The 19,688-nt window shown below is 46.9% G+C and overlaps 7 protein-coding genes across 7 annotated transcripts; 3 read left to right on the top strand and 4 right to left on the bottom strand.

The window, feature by feature from the left end:
- Positions 1 to 497: 497 nt before the first annotated feature.
- Positions 498 to 2,330, top strand: BO94DRAFT_556622 (uncharacterized protein; the record flags this gene model as incomplete). The annotated part of the gene is made up of 5 exons (XM_025613875.1): positions 498 to 526; positions 685 to 1,108; positions 1,158 to 1,470; positions 1,530 to 1,815; positions 1,868 to 2,330. The coding sequence occupies 5 exons, from the start codon at positions 498 to 500 to the stop codon at positions 2,328 to 2,330; spliced, it is 1,515 nt and encodes a 504-aa protein (XP_025467314.1).
- Positions 2,331 to 2,551: 221 nt separating this feature from the next.
- BO94DRAFT_535217 (uncharacterized protein) lies at positions 2,552 to 3,271 on the bottom strand. Its single transcript, XM_025611727.1, has 2 exons — positions 2,738 to 3,271; positions 2,552 to 2,651 (listed from the first exon to the last, which is right to left on the bottom strand). The coding sequence occupies exons 1-2, from the start codon at positions 2,985 to 2,987 to the stop codon at positions 2,623 to 2,625; spliced, it is 279 nt and encodes a 92-aa protein (XP_025467313.1). The 5' UTR covers positions 2,988 to 3,271; the 3' UTR covers positions 2,552 to 2,622.
- A 958-nt stretch (positions 3,272 to 4,229) lies between these two features.
- On the bottom strand, positions 4,230 to 6,036 carry BO94DRAFT_585672 (cytochrome P450; the record flags this gene model as incomplete). The annotated part of the gene is made up of 5 exons (XM_025615706.1): positions 4,230 to 4,420; positions 4,477 to 4,578; positions 4,630 to 4,928; positions 4,971 to 5,092; positions 5,137 to 6,036. 5 exons carry the CDS (start codon positions 6,034 to 6,036, stop codon positions 4,230 to 4,232), a joined length of 1,614 nt encoding a protein of 537 aa, XP_025467312.1.
- Positions 6,037 to 8,111: 2,075 nt separating this feature from the next.
- Positions 8,112 to 9,384, bottom strand: BO94DRAFT_67254 (uncharacterized protein). Its single transcript, XM_025617596.1, has 3 exons — positions 9,267 to 9,384; positions 8,953 to 9,212; positions 8,112 to 8,905 (listed from the first exon to the last, which is right to left on the bottom strand). The coding sequence occupies exons 2-3, from the start codon at positions 9,090 to 9,092 to the stop codon at positions 8,146 to 8,148; spliced, it is 900 nt and encodes a 299-aa protein (XP_025467311.1). The 5' UTR covers positions 9,093 to 9,212; positions 9,267 to 9,384; the 3' UTR covers positions 8,112 to 8,145.
- A 652-nt stretch (positions 9,385 to 10,036) lies between these two features.
- Positions 10,037 to 11,165, bottom strand: BO94DRAFT_565995 (palmitoyltransferase YKT6; the record flags this gene model as incomplete). Its single annotated transcript, XM_025614530.1, has 4 exons — positions 10,037 to 10,519; positions 10,565 to 10,845; positions 10,916 to 11,081; positions 11,145 to 11,165. The coding sequence occupies 4 exons, from the start codon at positions 11,163 to 11,165 to the stop codon at positions 10,400 to 10,402; spliced, it is 588 nt and encodes a 195-aa protein (XP_025467310.1). The 3' UTR covers positions 10,037 to 10,399.
- Positions 11,166 to 11,926: 761 nt separating this feature from the next.
- BO94DRAFT_466494 (alpha/beta hydrolase) lies at positions 11,927 to 12,800 on the top strand (the record flags this gene model as incomplete). Its single annotated transcript, XM_025608164.1, has 3 exons — positions 11,927 to 12,023; positions 12,070 to 12,419; positions 12,468 to 12,800. 3 exons carry the CDS (start codon positions 11,927 to 11,929, stop codon positions 12,798 to 12,800), a joined length of 780 nt encoding a protein of 259 aa, XP_025467309.1.
- Positions 12,801 to 13,414: 614 nt separating this feature from the next.
- On the top strand, positions 13,415 to 13,967 carry BO94DRAFT_585668 (fungal hydrophobin; the record flags this gene model as incomplete). Its single annotated transcript, XM_025615705.1, has 3 exons — positions 13,415 to 13,715; positions 13,767 to 13,852; positions 13,911 to 13,967. The coding sequence occupies 3 exons, from the start codon at positions 13,415 to 13,417 to the stop codon at positions 13,965 to 13,967; spliced, it is 444 nt and encodes a 147-aa protein (XP_025467308.1).
- Positions 13,968 to 19,688: the final 5,721 nt, after the last annotated feature.

Here is a 19,688-nt window from a genome sequence, read left to right as displayed (position 1 = left end):
ACTCTGCTACCTGGCCAATTCCCTGCCACTTGGAGAGGCCATCGAAACGGACTTTACCACCCGTGCAGCGCATATGACCCCCGAGCAACGGATCTCGGCCTTCAACGCGAACATGATGAGCGGTGGGTTGCTGGCGGCTTCCCCGTAGGAATTTTCGTCGGATCATGCCTTGTCTGAGACTCGGCAGTGGCTGGTCACTAATTATGAGGCGGATGATGTTGTGTTCCATCGTCCGTATACACTAGTGTGCATGCAAGTGGGCGAAACGAGGATGCAGCGGGTCGGATTCGACTCAGCACCGGATCTGAGGTACTATGAAAAGGGAGATGCGGGAATTGATACGCGGTGGTTCAAGATTGGATCCCAATAATGGGCTGTAAAGCTATGCTGTAGCGGTAATCTAATTCCGCTGGGCGATCTCATTAACCGATCGGGTATCCCTCGGCGAACCCCTCCTCTTTCTCTCAACCTCATCCTCATCCCCACGACCTGCCCTGATGCCATCTAGACGTGATCCTTGGTATGCGTACTCCTATGCTGGTTATATGTAATTACTAACCCTTGTAGCCAGCACTGCCGAAGTATGTAACTGATTGTTGTGTGGTGCTGTTCTAATATATATTCCACCCACAGAGCATCATCTCCGATGTGAGTACATCCAACACATGTCGATCATCAACTAAGACAGCCAGGCGACGATAATCGCCCATCATGTGCCCGATGTCAAACTACCGGACGAAATTGTGTCCGCTCACAATCCCAATTCCAATTCTTGAACAGCACGAGCGCTGAATACGAGCAGACTGCAGCGAATAGGCCGAGTCCATCCAAGACAGATACCTCGGTTTGCTCAGATGTCGAGCATGTCGACGAGACACCCGCCTTGGCTGCTCTGTACCACCAGGACCCTCCACCTTTGCTCCCTCAGGCCACACCTCGTTCTCAGTCTACCGCCTATACCTTCAGCCTATCCACTCCAGGCCATCTCTGGGACACATCGTCTCCTGCCTCTCCCACATCCTTGACATCTATCCCACCACCCCCAGCCCAACTCACTCTCGAAGAGGCATGTCTACTCCGCTACTTTGCCGAAGCCCTGGGGAAATGGGTATGCCCCTCCCTCATACCCTTCCCACTACCCTCACTAATACATACAGTTCGACCTGTGTGACCCTCAGCGACACTTCACCACCGTGGTCCCCCAACGAGCCCGAACCTGTCCCCCATTACTCGATGCCGTCCTCTCCGCCTCAGCCCGACACTTCAGCACCCTCCCTTCCCCCAAACAAGTCGAAATCACCCGCAAATACGGCCTCCAGGATGGCCTCACCATCACCGAACAATCCACCCTGCTATACCACAACCGCTGCATTGCCCACCTCCGCTCCGTAAGCGAGGAACCCAACGCCATGATGGACGAGAACCTCCTCGCAGCGGTAGTCACCCTGCGCTTCTATGAAGAACTCGACAGTATGCCCCCTATACCCATCTCTCCAATAACCCCACCACAACCACTAACACAAGAACAGCCCCCTTCCACCCCTCCCCCCCAACCACGGCAATCCACGGCCTCCAAATCTTCCTCGAAGCCCAATCCCACCATCCCACCATCAACAACCCTCACCCCTGGACCCTCCGCCAAAGCGCCTTCTGGATCGGCATCAGGCAAGAATTCCACATGGCATTTTCCCAACAACGACCCTTCCGACTTCCCCTTTCCCTCTCCATCCTCTCCTCATACCCAGTCCCAACACCAAGTACACCAGACCACATCCGGGTCAACTCCCTTCTCATTCTCTGCGCTGAGATAATCCAGTTCTGCTTCGATGAATCCTCCCCCGCTCTATACCCATCTACGACACACTAGTCACGAAACGAAACGAATGGATATCCTCCTGCCCCCATCATTCATCCCCGTGTACACCACACCCGGGAACATAAAAGAAGGTCTATTCCCGAATAAATGGTACATGGATGAATGCCACATCGTTGCGGCGCAGAGTTTATGTTTTGTGAGGATTTTGTTAGGGGCGTTTAATCCGAGGTTACTTGGGCTTAGCCTTGGGAATGGGATTGGGATGGAAGCAGCAGCAGAGGAGGTACGTGATGCCGTGTGGGAGGTTTGTGGGATCGGGGTATCGAATCGATGGAATCCGACGGGGATGTTGATTGCGGCGTTTGCGGTGGTGGTTTGTGCGGAGAGGTTTCGGGGGAGGAAGAGACAGCAGGAGGTGTTGATGGGGGTGGTGAGGGAGATGAGGGAGGAGAGGAATTATTGGCCGGGGGTGGAGATGGAGAAGAGGGTTAGAGATGTTTGGGATAATAATTAGATGTTAGTAAGTATGTTTGGGTATTATGGGATTTGTCCGGGATGTCTGGTAGAGTAATATATAACCAGTAGAATAAGAAAACAAACCTATATACCTAAAACCTTGGATATGATATAATATAATACAATACAAAACGCCATCCCAACACCGCACCATGGCGCAAATCACAACATTCCCATGAATCAATCAATCAATCAATCAATCAAAACTCAACATGGTAATCGCGTAGTCATCAATCATACAAGGTTATCGCAATGCTGGCTTTTAAGCAGAACAGTTCGCAACGGTAGGGCTAGTAATGCGACGATTCGTTTTCCGAGTCTATCCATCCACAACATCCATATTAGCTCACTTCACTTCACTTCACTTCACTTCACTTCACATCCAGGATAATAAAGAATACATACACCCCGACTCCACATCCCTCGCGACCGGCACCGGTGCCTTCCCAGTAACATTCATGGACTCGCGTTGAAAAATGCCCATATTCTTCAACCGAACCGTGCGCATATACGACTGCTGCTCGGCGGGAAAATTGTATCGTTGTTGGGGGGCCTCGGGCCAGAATTGTTTCGTGAGAGCGGCGCCCAAAGCCACCATGGCTAGACAGACCACGATGACGATGACGATGATGGCCGAATCGGTGAGTTTGGCCATGGCGATACGGATGCGACTTTCGATATAGATATAGGTATAGTGGTGTAGGATTGTGTATATACAGAGGTGGGTGGGCGTTGGTGGCGCAAATTAATCGTGGTCTGTGCTGGATGCTAGCTGGCGGGAAGGGTGGATAGATAGGTAGGTAGATAGGTGTTGATTGATCGAGGTATGTGTGTAGGTATGTGGTGGTGAAGCGATGCGAGTCAACGCATAATCTCTGGGGCGGATTCGGATCAAGTTGAAGTGGGAGTGGATGCTGAAGCGACCGACCGACAGGAGGAGGAGTCGACAGACGGGGGCAGCAGCGTGGAGGTGGTCGGAAGAATAAGAATGCTAATAAGCCCGCGTCGATGAAAAATTCAAGCCGGCTTGGGGCTCCACTGTTTATTTATAAACGGGGTTTAGTGCTGAGCTGATGGTGTCGGGCTGCTGGCTGCTGCTGGCTGCTGCTGGTTGCCCACGCGGCCAGTGGTGCCGCTGCTTCCAAGGCCCGCGATCGAGAGGGGGGCGGCGGTCCAGCCCCATTGGTCGGGGCCGCGCAGTGGGAGGTGCTGATTGGATGGGAGTGGGGCCATGATGGGTCGAGAGGGGATGATGATGAAAGACCGATGGTCAGCAATCAACAATCTTACCAGTACGAAGTCCGCGGGTATACCTCAGGCACTGGCAGTGTATTGTTGGGTTCCATGTCGGGTGAGTAGCTGGTTACAGACTTACAGTACAAGAGTCACGGACCGGAAAGCATTGTTCCATTCCGCGGTCGCGTCTCCTCGTCGCGTCTTATCGCTCTCACATTGCATCCATCCAGTACCGTGTGTATGCAGCACCAAATCATTGTGAACCCTTCTCGCTACATAGTCTCACTCGCTACCGTTCTTGTCTGCCTGATGTGGACTCGGTTTCGGTCCGACCAATACTGTGGCCAACGCGGTTCCGCCGCTCCCGAAAGCTTGACCAGCGATCGGTGCCTGGCAACCTGGCTTTCCTCCTCCTTGCCTCATTGGAGGCCTCCACCGTGAGTGACAGCTCCAGGCAACAAAGCAATCACCCTGGTCATGATGATCTTCACGATGCTGGGTGCTGATTGCTGACGTGCCAATTTCTAATCCAATGCTTATTTTCTAGTCTCGTCCCTGTCGTATTCCTCGCATTCCGAAACACGGGTGGAGCTGAAACACGCTTGTTTCTCCCAGGCCACCGACGTAATCATTGTCCGCCTGATCGACTCGCCCACTCGCCCTACGACTTTCGTGGCGTGAACATCAAGTCCAGATTCCCAACTCCCAGTACAAAATTATCCTTTGTCCTCTCGTCGAATTTCTCCGCCTCGTATCCCGGCGCGAACCGCACATCAAAGGTCATCACCAACTGCGCCACCGTCGTCCGCAGATTCTGCAGAGCTAATGGCCTGCCAATGCAGTTATAAGCACCTAATCCAGCATGTCAGCATCCTGTACCGAGTATAGTGCGAGAGTCGATGACATACCAGTGCTGAATGGCGCAAAAGCCGACTCGTCGTTGATCAACTCCGGCTGTTGGTACCACCGCTCGGGAATAAACTTTAGCGGCTTTTTATAGCTCAATTCCGCTGATCCGCGTTAGTCCGGTTATTGCGCTCCGCCCGTCGGATTTGACTTACACCGTCCGATCGCATATCCCGGACAGAATACGGTGGTGTTGCCCGGGATAAACACTCCGTCTACGCTGAGGCCCTCAGGGGGGGTTACTCGTTCCATTGCCGACGGAACAGCCGGGTATAGGCGCAGTGCTTCATTGATCACACCGTTCAAGTGTCCCAGATGACTGATCTTGTCATCCGAGAACTCAAGGGATTCACTCTCAACATACGGGGCCAGTTCTGCACGCAGCTTCTCCACTTCCTCGGGATGTCGCGCGAGCTCATAGAAAATAGCAGTCAAGGTCGTCGTCGTGGTATCACTGCTGGATTAGATGGGTTCGACGATGCCGAGGCGTACTCACCTTCCTGCGATGATGATCAACCGGCAATCACCGCTTAACCACAGTCGTTCTTCCGCAGGAGGCGCTCGGCCTTCCAGCGGGGCCAGGAGCGATGCGCTGATATCGGGGACATCAGGTTCATTCTACCCGATCAGCATATAGCGATAGTCGGCCAAGGTGAACCCACCTTTATCCTCTCCAATAGCCTCTTTTCGCTGTATTCCAATAGCTTCCACCACCCTGTCATCACCCCCGGAATGGCCAGCACCATGCGGAGCAACCATACGGGCAAGCACAACCCTACGGCGTCCTGAACTTCGATTATCATTTGCGTGGCCCAATGATGTTCGCCTCGCTCCATACTCTCGAACCCTTCCCCGAAAGCGAGGTCCCCCATCACGTCATATGAGTACAGACTAAACCACTTGGTCGCATTCACCGGTTGACCGTTCATTTTGACCAACCCATCGACCAATTTCCGGCGATACTTGCGAATGCGCTGCTCATACCCACGCAGCCGCTTGCTGCCGAACGCACCGCTCCATAACCTCCGTCGCTGTTGGTGCTCTATCGGGTCTCGACTCGTTTGCAACGAGTTGTTCGGGTACGAGTGATCATAGAAACTGCCCTTCTTGCAGGGGGAAGACGCTCCATAGATGATGTCGATCGCTTTGGGATCGATAATCGAGAGATCGGCGGGTCCGATCCGGACATAAGGGCCGTACTTGTCATGCAGCTCGATCAGCTTGAGATGCCTGTTACCGTTCCTCACTTGCAAAGGCAACCAGAGACTTGAGATTCGGGCGGCCCACGGACCCGGGAATTCCAGCGGACTGAACACCAGGCGATACGCAAGCACACTGCCGAAGACTCCGGCAAGGTAGCATGTCGCATGCAATAAAACTGTGGCGAAGGCATCCGTCCATGCAGTTCCCCATGATGCATGCAGATAAGCGACCGCAAGAGAGTTCAGAGCGATAAATAGCTTCAGGTAGGTAGTTCCGTAGAGATGATGCTCGCCTCGATGGAAATAGGTAATGTGCGACAGTATGCCCGCCACAGCGGCGTGCAATATCGAGGATACCATTTTGGTGAAGTGCTGGGGTCGGTTAAAAGAAGAGGTCAACTGTCTACCTTTAATAAGCCAGCGGGGTGACACAAGCCAGTAGCAAACGTTGAAGCGAGGGATCATGTCTGCAGCCCCCCTATTAGCTGCAACCCCTCTTTGACTGGGATCTGACTGCATTAGCAATTGGTCTGATTCCGTCAACTAGTTACCTACAAGGCCTGTGAGTGTGTCGAAGCGGGATGCAGCCCGGGAACCATTGCCTGCCTGCATGATTGGTGTCTTGGAGATGTCCACCTCGATGCATCTAGCCACCAATCCTAAGTGGGAAACCACATCGTAAGTAAGATGCTATTCATGTGACTTGAATAGACTAATCGACACCTTCAGCCCCCACTTACTGTCCGTGACCATCAATCTAGCACTTTGAAGTACCTAGCTGTATCATAATAATCTTCTCTTTCTGACATAAACCTACATCAATATATTCTTGATTCTGAGTACTACCAACTCTATCTTATTCTTCTACTAACCGACCTTGTCTTACGCTTAGTATATACACATCATATATATGCAGATAATAGGATTCTCATAGCCACTTACTACAATCACATATTTCCCATTAGAACTAAATACTCCTTAGAAGAAAATACTAATCACCATATTATATACCCAACCCCAACACCCCATACCGAAACCATCCTCGTATCTCTGCCACAACCTCCCTACCTGTTATATTACAGTAACACTAAACACCCCCTACTCACCACCTATGACACACTAATCATCGAACGTCTACTTCCGGTATGTATATCTATATACATAGAAATCTCCAAGCAGTGAAAACATAGGTACACGACTCCACTGTCAGGACTGCTCCCTAGGTGCGCTTCTAGGGACGGAGCCCCTGCTAGACGGCTACGCTATCTGGCAAAAGACTAGGATTCTGAGCCACTAGGCTCAGGTGCGCATCCCTTATAAGCTTGACCCTCTAGGCCGTCACATCCACGAACGGATTAACCGAGGAACGTACACAAACTCGCTATGTAGACATTATGTAATTATGCAATATCTATCTACTCAGCCACACCACACACACCACACTCGAACTATTAATAAATTATGCACGTTTGGGCGGAGTAATGACTGCCAGGTTGGGAACCTTTGACGATCAGGACAATAATAATGTTGGTGATAGTGACGCTGAAACAGTCTGGATACTACTAAGCTGATTTGGGCATAAAGTCATGGCACCGCTATGTAGAGTATCATGGAAATTGAGGATGATGTCACAAGTTTGAGGAACTGGCCTTTGATTAAGTGACTAGGTAGGGGGGGGTTCATGTATCTTTTGAGAGTGATGTCACAGGGGGGATGAAATGTTATTGTTTATTCTGGGGTTTGCGATCGACGGTATTTATTTACATCCGTCACACCTTCAGTAGCTAGTACTATGCAAGTAGGCATTGTCATTGTGTCTATTTATTGGTATCATAAAGGAAAACAAATCTCGCATAGCAGTATGCTATATACAGCGAGAGTTAAAATATTCACAAACCAGCTACGTCAGTCACAATGGCCGGATGAACGCGTCGAGCAATTAGCCGGCGGTGAAACACGCGTGTCCAGAATCCGCCCCCCCAGGCCAGTGGGATGGGGTGTTGATCGACGCGGCGGTGCTCCGTAGTCACCCACCCGATCTCGGAGACCGACCGTTCCCCAAGTCCGAAATTTGGGAGAGATAAGGAGTAGTCTAGGCAGGTGCTAGCCGGTGCTAAGGACTAACGATTGCTAGACTAACAGGATCACCATGCAGTTGCGCCAGTTGGGCCTGAGCCTGATTGTAGCGGTGGGATGTACCCGGTTGACGCTGCCAGCAGCATCAGCCAGGGTGTCCGGCTGCGCACCGGGCCGGTTGCGGCAGTGCTGTGATTGGTGGCGGTGTAGGGCTAGGGCAGGTCAAGTCACGCCGCTTGGTTCGATCGGCGGACGGGTAGGTTACCTGATCGGGAAACCGGACACTGGACCAGCCCGACAACCCGACACCGTGCGGGACTGCTGAGTGGGCAGTTCTCGCTGGAATTGATTCACCAAGAAATTCATACCGAGGGTGATGATTGGTGGATGGAATCACTCCTCACAACGACGCAACTGCTCGTGGAAAAACGCCCGGCTTTCGGAGTTGGCAAACCCACCGATCCCGAAGGCGGGAATGATCCGACACATACGCGTCAGGGACGCCCCAATCCAGTCCCGGCTGACTCGGCCAAATCGGTCCGAGGCCGACAGCTTCATGGGCCGATTGTAGAGGTCCAGGCCGAGGAGGTGGATCGGGGTGCTGATCAGCTGGATCGAGGCTGGGATGGCCAGCTGGGCCATGAGGACCTTGAGGTACTCGTTGGAGGCAACGGAGTCGGGGATAGAGGCTGAGACCATGGCGGGGAGACTGAAGGAGCCAAAGATGGTGAGAGCGTCGCGGATCAGGAACGCCGAGTAGGTTGCAAAGGGGATGGAGCGGCTGACACGGAGGATCTTGCTTTGCGAGGGGGCGGGAGAGGCCGTGGGTGTCTGAGGGGGAGTTGCGGGTGTGGCCTTGTGGCCAAAGAGCTGAGCGAACTTGACATCTTTCCAGATGCCCACGGATGAGTTGACCACAAAGGTGCTCAAGAACTTGGCTGTCCCGGCCATGGCTTGGTCGACGTGAGGATAAACCTGTTCAAGCACGGTCTCGGTGGCATTGGCGGCTGCAAAAGTGGCCGTGTAGAGGGACCAGACCAGGAGACTGGGCCGAGAGGTGAGGAAAGTGGCAGGCTGCGTGATAGAGACCCAAAGGTGTCGGCGGAAGGCAGGGAACATGGGTTGGTTGTGCGACGACTTTTCCACCACCAGCCTAGATGGGTCAGTACAGAGTGGTGTGGTGGAAGTCGAGGCAGCTACCTGTCCAGAATCATGACCGCTGGAGTAACCAAGGCCGCCGAACCCGCAGCAGCCATCACATCCGCCGTCAGGAACCCTGTCAGTCGGTTCTGGTACATGCCAAAGGGCAGAGTCTGGTGAATGGGGAAGTCGTATTCCATGGTGACAGTTGACAAGCAGTCACGTCTTGCCCTGATGGGATCGATTGTATGCCGGATGTTGATGCGAGAAGTGCTACCCGATAACAAAGGAAAGTAGGCAAAGGAACGAAGTGAGGAGAGCTAGAATCGAGGGGTTAGTATACGACCGCGGGGTTGAGATGCGGGCAGACTCACTTTGACACTTGGTTGGATATATTCGCTGGAAGAAACGCTGGAAACGCGAACCGGGGTAAGGAGTGGAAGAATGACGATGATGGATAAATAAAGGAGCGACGACCTCGGACTGGAGGCTTATAAGAAGAAGATCAAGTCATGGCGGCATCACCAGCTGGCCGAGATTGAGAGTGCCACACAAACCAGGCACCCGACTCGGGGGACACCTTTCGGCGGCAAGGGCCAATGGCAGCCCACCGGGCCGGGACCGGGTACCCTCGGTGATTTGGCGATAGGCACCGCCTTACCGAAGCTGGCACGGCCGTACACAGTCTGTACCTAATGGAAACTGACGCCTTGGGTTGGGTGGAGCGCGTTCTAGAAGGCAATGCCCTGAAAGGTGCGTTGGCGATCCACTTGCAATGAGGTTGTGGTTTCCCGGCGGGCGGGTTGAGGGAGCCCTAACGTGCTGGTGGCCGCCCTCCGCATGATCGCCTGGTAGCGATTCGCAGGGTTCACCGCGGTGTCTGGCCCCATCCTTTGTACTCTCCCAGCATTGTTTTGCAGGGTGCAAGGCCGCAAGGGACACCCGCTGGCTAGCGGGGAAAGACAACTCAGAATTCACAATAACTGGGTTTCCGTGGTTTCCCGGGGTGTAGGCTGTAGCCGGCAGTGATCGTGTCGATGTCGAGTGGGACTAGATAGTGCCTGAGGATGAGCTAATTTCTCCCCCATGATTTGCAATAAATAAGTCTAATACTTACACCTGGTCCTCCCCTCCCCTGGTTGGACCAATCACCATCCCGCACCCCGAGCATAGATAAGCATCGCAGATGAGCCCCTCCGGCTCCACCGCTGCGACAACCGACGAGGCCACCTGTTGAGTCTCGGGTCTCTACGGTGAGATCACACTCCAATCATCAAGCCACTGCATTCTCTCGGGTTACTTGTTATCTACCGTAAATCAAACCTGTCCCGCATGTGCCCGCAATTCCAGCAACTGGTTCGAACCATCAACGAATGCCTGTAGCAACTGAACGCTTCCAAATAATCCACAGAAATGACCTTGAATCTCACACAATAGCCTCCACTCGGTGATCATGCCGATGCGTCGGCAGCGGTGTCGGCGCGGCGTCGCGTCGTCGCGGCGGCGCTCACATAATTACGCAGCACGAGTTCTGCTTCTTCGCAGAGGTGTAGAACATCTTCGACTGGGCACTAAGGCCCTCCGACTTGGACACGAGATCGTCGATCTTCTCCCCACGCTCGAGAACCTGCCTGGGTCAGCATCGCTCAGCTATGGTGACAGTCACACCTACACTCTCGATGGTCTTGTGTAGGACGATCTTGGTCTCGTCCAACTCCTTCTGGATCTTGAGGATGCTGTCCACCTGGTGTGGGTCCTGGTAGGCCTGGATGTACGTCTTGAGGGAGGGAAAGGGCACAGGGTCACGAGAGGAGCCGGCGTTCGGGTTCAAGGAGACGAACTCGTCGAGCATCTTCGAGAGGATCTGGTGAGCGGCCAGGGAGGGGTATTCATTGTCGCTGATGATAACGCCCGCGATGCCTTGGGTTCGTGCGTAGACGTGGAATGTGAAATCTATGGGCGACCGGCGGTCAGGGGCTGCCGCGGAGGGGGGAAGAAACGACCACGCGCGATGCCAACTTGCCTTGCTCTTGGATGTCTTGTCTCTGGCCCTGTTTCGTCCGTTCAGCCACGGTCTTGCTGAACATGGTCATGAACTCGCTGATGCTGCCTTTGGTGAAGCGCGAGTAGCTGCTGAGGTCGCGCTCGGCGCAGAGCTCCACGGCAGGAGCTTGGGCATTTTGGAGGATCTGTGGAGAGGAGTCGAGTTAGAGCACGGAGAGAGGAGCAGAGAGCGGTCGTGGGTCACGTACACCGAGATAGAGGAGCTTCATGATGACAGTGATACTGAGAGAGGCTGACGTCGTTGAGCTGGCAAACTTGCGGGGATCAAAGGAGGTGCCCGTTCTCACCGCCCTGGCGCCTGAGGCAGCCTCCTTGCCATCCCATCCCGCCTTTGTTCCACTTCGCTCACTTCCCTTCCTATCCCTCCCTCCCACTACCCTCTTTGCCTGTGGTTGGCATCAGTATCGTCCTCGAGACTCAATGAGCTAATTCTTCTATCAACAATGGTTTGTTCAGCGCACAGCCATGTTTGTCGAGACCCGGAGAATGAGATCACCCTTCAGAGGCGCCTTACTGCAGTGACACGCACTCGAGCCATGAACTGCCTGTTGCCCCTTCATTTCGATTTAACAGTCAGCACTGATGTGCCTGGCATATATCTTTGGGAGTGATAGACGCGGGATACATCGCGAGGACCTGGAATCCTCCCGCCTACCCTCGCAAAGGGCAATTAGAGTCATCCGATCGAGGGGCACAGGCAGCATAGGTAGATAGAACCGCCTCCGTATCTCGGATCTTAAGCCGAGCTTTCACACGCCAATACCTGTATATCCATTCTCTTCGGGCCAGAACAGCATCAGTGTTGGGATCCTGGTGTTCTAGACCTGAGGCGCCGGTCAAGATGACGGCAGAGAATGATGTCGCGACGGGACCGTCAGTTCGACGTAAGTTCTACGCAACAGGATGAAGTGTCTTCATTTGAGATCCTAGAGTCTACATCATTGAGCAGAATACATCTCTCACAGGCGATATGACAAGCATTAAGCCCCCATGCCATCTGCATAATTATGCGCGCAGTGCAGATCCAGAGAATCCGGGGAATCATGCCAATGTCCTCATGCTTCATGGTCTGATACTCATTAACAGTACGCAACCAGCACTAATGGGGCATAGGTCATGGCCAGTCGATGGACATCTTCTACCACAAAACCCACTTCCTACAAGACGCCCTCAATGTGGGCGGGTCTCCGGCCAGCCAGCCTCTCCCCAATCTCCGCCTATACTACAGCGAAGCACCCTTTGATGTGAACATTCCGGGGCTGGGCTCTAAAGTCTGGGGTTATGGCCTGTTTGACACCCAACGTATCGGGGGCCTGGAGCGGAGTGTGGGACGTGTGCTACAGCAGTTGGAGCAGCTGAATCCGGTCGTGGGGATCGTCGGCTTTTCGACGGGGGCAACCCTGGCGATGATCATAGCGTCATTGCTGGAGAAAAAGGATCGGTGTCGGCTGTTTGGTGTCCATGTGGGTATACTCGTGTCTCATCTAGCCAGCGTTCCTGACGGGCTGCAGACCACTCACCCACCGCTCAAGTTCGTCGTCGCCTACAGTGGCTTCATGCTCGGCCATCCAATGTATAGAGAACTGTACTCTCCTGCCATTTGTACCCCCGTTCTGCTTTACATTGGTGAACTCGACACCATGATCCCACCCAACGCCACATACCGTCTGGCTAAGCGCTGCAGCCAGGCTGAGATCCGGACTTTCTGGGGGACCCACTTCGTTCCCAGGCACGTAAAAACCACTCGGGTGGCAATAAATTTTGTTTGTCGATGTGTGAACGGCGAGATCCACGCGGAGAACGCCGATGAGGCCCAGGCTGAAGACGGATGGATTGACGCGTAACGACGCGGAAAGTTGTCAGGTAGCTGTCAGAGTAAATAGAGTTCAAGCCAGCCGTCGTGAATGCTGATGCAACCTTGGCTTGTGAACGGAAGTGACGCCTATCGATAAGCACCGCGGTCCAATGACTGGCCGAGCAGGCGTCCTCTGGTATGTGGGGGAAACATTTCCACGGCTGGGTGGGTCATAATTCATCCGGGCGATGACCTGAATGGCTTCCAATGATTATACCACGTCGGTATAGAAGGAACGGTGACAGCCGAAATGGATTATCGTGGAGTCTGCAATTGTTGATAATTCGCTGACACGTACCGAGTCGAATGCAACTGATGTGTTGAGTTTGGCGATGTGCCTGGCTGTGCCTGTGCCTGTCCCTGTCCCTGCCCTGTGCCTGATGATGCTTTGGATGCAACACTCCTGTACATGCAAACATGAAGCCCACATCTAATGCAACAACATCCAACAAGATCTTCACAGCTTGCCAACTCGGACTTAAATAGCGCCTCATCGCCTGCCATTCTCTCACCAGCATCACAACTCATCCAATCCTCAAGCATCCCCTAAGCATCTTAATCATCCCCTGAACCACTCCAAGTCAAAACCCCACCACAGTCACAATGAAGTATACTGCCATTGCTCTCGCCGCCCTCGCCTCCGTGGCCATGGCTCAACCCTCCGCTCGCACTGCCCGCGGCGGTCCCCTCTTCCCCGCCCCGGCCGGTATGACCGTCTCCCAGGGCCAGGACACTTGCGGTGACCAGGCCTCCCTGTCCTGCTGCAACCAGGCCAACTACGCCGGCGACACCACCACTTACAACGATGGCATTCTCTCCGGCTTGCTAGGTAACCTGCTCGGCGCGGGCTCTGGCTCCGAGGGTCTCGGCTTGGCTGATCAATGCTCCAAGGTTGATCTTGAGGGTATGTTTATTCTTCTACTAGCTTGTTAGAATTAGTCGTTGACAGAAGTAGCCCTTGACCTCCTCGGTCTGAACGACCTGCTCAACACTCAGTGCGAGCAAAACGTTGCTTGTTGCCAAGATAGTGGTGCCAGTGCGGTAAGTCACTTCTTCTATTCGAAGTCTGGCAGTGGATCATGAACTAATAATCTTATAGGACGGAAGTCTCGTCGGCGTGGCTCTTCCTTGCATTGCTCTGGGATCTTTGCTGTAAGCGGGGTCCGTCTACCTTACCTAGTTAGAAGATAGACTAGATTTATGATAAGAATTTGTCCGGACAGCCAGTTGGTCAGTAGGCGAGCGCATCACGTGTCTCATCACGTTAGCCACCGTATTATTATCCTTTTCATCCCGCGTAGGCAGAAGCCCTCCTAGCTAGTCAACCAATATTACTTATTTTCTTCAGCTTCATATCTTAACAGATTATAAGCCCAGTGTTACAGACCCCTGCTAGCCAGGTTACTAGCGGAGCGGACTCGTTGGGCAGAAAGCGACGACAAGGCAGGTCTCGGACAACCAGCAACTCTTATCGAGTAGAATCCCGGTCTGAGTAACGTCCGGAGCGGCGTTGTGTCACGTGATTATCTACCATCGGATCTATCATCAAAGGTATATGCAAGGTATACTGGAATCCAGGAACATGATTAGATCGATCCTCAATCTACCCTGAATGGTATATGATATGGTATACAGGGAATAGGATATAAGGACACTCTTTCATATATTTAGCTAGTTCTGTTCTTCGTGCTCAATATAATCGTCTTTAAGTAACCATATGTTTGGAAAGCTTAGTGATAACACTTGTCTGCACTTACTTATGGATAGCTGCGCAGCACTATCTGGCCTTACTTCTCTTCTCTTATTCAGGACTAGTCATCTTTAGATAGTCATCAGTCTGACATTATCTTGATTCAGTTCGAAGATACGTATGCCAACGAAGCTAAGCTAACAGGAACAGGGAGAAGCGATCCTAGGGTTTGACACCCAGCTCTTTACTGTAAAGCACTATTACATTTATTATTAAGTATTATCTAAAGTAATTCTACAAATTTTCAAGTTACTAAGGATTTCTACAATACTTCTACAGAGTTATAACCGCAGGAATACTAAATCCCTATAATACTAAGAATCCTAATTCTGACTGATATTCATAATCTACGACTAACCACTTTATACTAACTACTAATTAGAAACTAATTTAAGCTAAAAGAGCTATAAAAAAGTCTATAATAGAGAGTGAAGAAAAAATAATATTATTCTTATATATCAGTAAGAATAATATAATAAATATAGACTTCTTAATTTAGATAAATTAAATCCTGATAAGATTACTAAAGAGTCTTGCTGATGTTTTAGATTTATTAAAGAAATATATTAATTTTAATATATAAGATTTTATAATTAAGATAATATTAAAAATATTAGACTGTAAGACTTAATAAATAAGAAGTTCGATAGATCCCTGATTATATATATAAATTATAATATCTAATATATAGTTGTTACGGACCCCTGCTAGCTGAACGAACTAGTGAGGCGGACTCATCAGGCAGAAGGCCACGTCCGGAAAAGCAAGGACTCTTATCGAGTAGAATCCCGATCTGAGCAACTGATGACCGGAACAGTTACACAACACGTGACCACGGTGGACATGTTACTGACATGCTATAACATGTCGGCGCTACAACAGGACATGGCAGCAATATAAAATAATATATTAGCAGTATAATATAGCATGGCGATGCCATGACGAAGGATAGGATATAAGGATACTTTTTTATGTACTTAGCTAGTTCTGTTCTTCGTGCTTAATATAACTGTCTTTAAGTAACCATATATTTTGATAAAGCTTAGCAATAATACTCGTCTATACTTACTTACGGATAGCTGTGCGGCACTATCAGGCCTTACTTCTCTTCTTCTGTTCAGGACCAGTCATCTTAGATAGTCATCAGTCTGACTTACCTCGATTCAGTTCGAAGATACGTATTGGAATGGAAGCTAAGCTAACAGGAACAGGAAGAAATAATTCTAGGGTTTGATATATTGAGTACTAGTCAGTATGAGTATTATCCAGTAATAATTATTTATTATGTTGATTACTTTGAATTCATTACATGTCCTACAGCAGTAGGGCCTGATGATACAAGAGCTGATGAATATGATTGGTTAGTTATAAGAAAGCATCACTATCTTAGAATAATAAAACCAGTTATTTGAAGGTTGCTTGACAGTTAAATCTGTTAAGGTCTGGTTACTAGAGCTATTTGACGGTAATTGAGCGAAGCTTAGGGCTTTCTTAACCCAGTTGGACTTATATCTCGGTATAAATAGAGAAAAGCTTAAAAATAAGATTAATAAGATTCTTTTCACGTCCACCTACCTGACTGGAACAGTATTTAATTAGTTTAAATCATATATCCGCGAGTATTAAGAGAAGTTGGTAAATAATCAGGATAATGATATAAAGTAAATCTTTACCAGTTATGCCAGATTCAAGCAGTGTCTTGAATAGATATTTGGAGATATTAATATAGTATAGAATACTGAGTAAAAGTTGTGATGACTTAAGCAGACTAGATTAATATCTAAGTATGTTTTAGAGTTTTTATAAGTTACTAGTTACTTAGATTGGGATGATGATGCCTATATTACATAATTTAAAGAAGAACTTAAGATAGAGATTTAAGAGAAACTCATCTAGTAAAAATGACCGAACATGTTGTTAAAGATGATTAAAGTAGTAGTTAAGATTGATAATAAGTTATACGAATATAACATGAAATGATGAGAGGATTAATAAACTAGTGAATCTATATCTTGATAAAACAGCTAATTAGGTCACTAAGCTAATAACGGGAGGTTGGTATAATCTAGAAGCTTGGAATATGAAGATTTCTATGGATTAAAACTAATAAAGCTAAATACAGTATAGTATCAGACTTAATAAAGTTGAATATTTAAGAAGGAACTCGAACGGCGCAAACAAGGCTGTATATACTTTAGCTGCGGTAAAGCAGGTTATAAGTTAAAGAACTGTAGTTAGAAACAGCTTTAAAAGCAGTTAAGAGCTATAAACCAAGATCAAGGCAGAGAAGTCTATGATATTATTACTATTTAGTATGAAGTTTGGATAAAATCTGTAATACAGATATTAGATAATAAGAAGTTATATGTTATTTAGTATGGTTGACTGTCAGAGAACAGGACGCACTGTGATCGGTTAAGGTAACAGGTCACTATGGATGAGTCAATAGTATTATTAAGTTAATAAAAAGACTGATGATTGTCTGTATTATTAGTTTAGACCACAGAAATTAATGATAACAATAAGCCAGTTCTAAGGAATAATTATTCTAGTATAGTTTAAGATGAATTTGATCTGTTGGATAAAGAGTACAGTACTCAGCTTAAAGATCTTGAATCTAGTAAGAAAAGACTTAGTAAGATATCTAATATCCCAGAAAAACCTTTATCAGAAACTAGTAAATCCTGTCTGATATAATAAGATAAGAATAAAGAGAACTAGAAAAATAATCAGAAAGATATTACTTATTAATTAGACTATATCTTAAAAAAGATCTCAGAGAATCAAACATGATTCTGTCTAGAGCTCAAGAAGATTATACAGTATTATCTATATTAGGATTTAAGATATTGAGAATCATAAAATAAGACTTGGAAATAATATTTACAGAGATGCCCCTGTTATCTAGAAGTTTATTTAATATATGGATAAGATAATATAGATTATTATTACTAGCTATCAGAGATTAGCCAGAAGGTATATATTACTGGAATAGAATCTTGGTGTAATAAACCATATCTATATATTTATTTTAAAGAAAACAAGGATTATTAGAAATATAATAAACTCTCTTGACTTGTGTACTACATAAATATATGCTTAATATATTATGATTAAAAGTATATTATTAACTACCAATCTAGAGTACTGGAAGTGGTTAAGGCTAAGATATGTTACTATCTATATTTAATCTTTGGTTGCGCATGTAAAGAATACCAGAAATATTCTTATTATAGATTAATATATTAGCTAGCATGTTTTAATAATCAGTATATAATATATTATACAGTAAAGATAAAAGGCTTGAGATTTCCAAGAAGATATCTAAGGTAGTTAGAACGTAACTGGCCAGAATAGTAGTTAGTGGTTACTGAGTTAGGACCATATCTGGAGATTTAAGCAGTTATATTAGATTAACTAGCTTAAGTACTGATAAATTCTAGAGTGACAGGAAACTTCATGAACCTGTGATTTATGTAATAGCTTGGAATACTTAAATAATAGAAAGCAGAATCTGAACTGATTATAGGACTAAATAGAGAGAATTTAGAAACTCTTATATTAATAATTAAGTCAAGAACTGTATTTATAATTGTAAAAGATCATTATAAATATATAGACTTTAATATAATATCTTTAAAATAGTATGATATTATGTTAGAAATTTTATGACTTAGGAATCATAATCTACAGATAGATTAGAAGACTGAGAATCTCTAATTCATGAATTATGATTATCTAAGATAATACCAGTAAGGACTAGGTTTGGGATCTGGATCTATATAGTCTGCTATTTAGCAAGTAACTGAAGTAAGGACTAAGCAATCTATAGAGAGGTTGAGATTATTATAAAACCTTAACACGCCAGGTATTGGAGATAATTTAGAGAAGAATAATATCTTAAGTATAGTTGTATAAGTAATAGCAGTAATCAAGTTATTATAGTAAGATTAGTTTATAGAATTATTAGAATGGGTACTGATAGTAATAAAAGAGTATTAAAAGTACAGTATTAATAGCTCTGATATAGAGATCAAGATATTAAAACAAGGACTAGAAAATTTATGGGAATTTCTAGCTATGGTTAAGAGTGATATATAAATCCCGCCATAGTATAAGAGATTTAAGGACTTGTTTAAACAGTTAGAACAATCTGAATTATCTTAATATGGAAAGTATGACCATACTATTTCTATAAAAGAAGAAAAATTACTAATATATAGAAAGATTTACTTAATATCTGAAAAGGAATTCCAGATATTATAAGAATATATTAATAATTAATTAGTAAAAGATAATATCAGGCCTTCAAAGTTACTAGTAGAATATAGAGTCCTATTTGTACTGAAAAAGGATGACAGTTTATAATTATGTGTGGATTATTGACTATTAAATACTATCATGATTAAGGATTGATATCTGTTATCTTTGATTTTGGAAATCTAAGACAAGATATAAGGAATAAAGTGGTTTATTAAGCTTAATATTATAAATATATATTATTGTATACGCATTACAGAAGGTGAAGACTGGAAGACTGTATTCAGAATAAAGTATAGATACTTTAAGTACTTGATTATATTATTTAGGCTTACTAACGCACCAGCGTTATTTTAGTGATATATTAATAAGGTTCTGGGAGAATATCTTGATAGGTTTGTAATTACCTATCTAGATGATATATTAATCTTTTTAAAGACTGAGAAAGAACATATTAGACATATAAGATTAGTTTTGCACAAACTATGCCTATATCAGTTACAATGTAAGTTGAAGAAGTGTGAATTCTACAGGAAACGGAGTTCCTGGGACACTGGATATCCACAGAGGGAGTCTATATTAAGCGAGCTAAAGTGCAAGCCTTACGAGACTGGCCTTAATTTAAGAGTCTGAAAGAACTACAGTAGTTCATCGGATTAGTTAACTACTATTAATAATTTGTGGATGGATTTGTTATCTATATAATATCATTCTTTGAGCTTATAAAGAAGTTAAAGAAGTATTAGTAAAAAGAATCACAGTAAAGTGCGTTTGAAGATATTAAATAATGATTTATTATATTATTAGTGCTTGTACAGCATGATCTAGAAAAAGAAATAACCATTAAAATTAATATGTTAGATTATA

The sequence above is a fragment of the Aspergillus sclerotioniger genome (genome assembly GCF_003184525.1).
Source record: "Aspergillus sclerotioniger CBS 115572 chromosome Unknown BO94scaffold_14, whole genome shotgun sequence".
In the NCBI taxonomy this organism is placed as follows: Eukaryota; Fungi; Ascomycota; class Eurotiomycetes; order Eurotiales; family Aspergillaceae; genus Aspergillus; species Aspergillus sclerotioniger.
The sequence above is the reverse complement of the archived record's forward strand: the minus strand, read 5'-3'. Positions and strand labels throughout refer to the sequence as shown.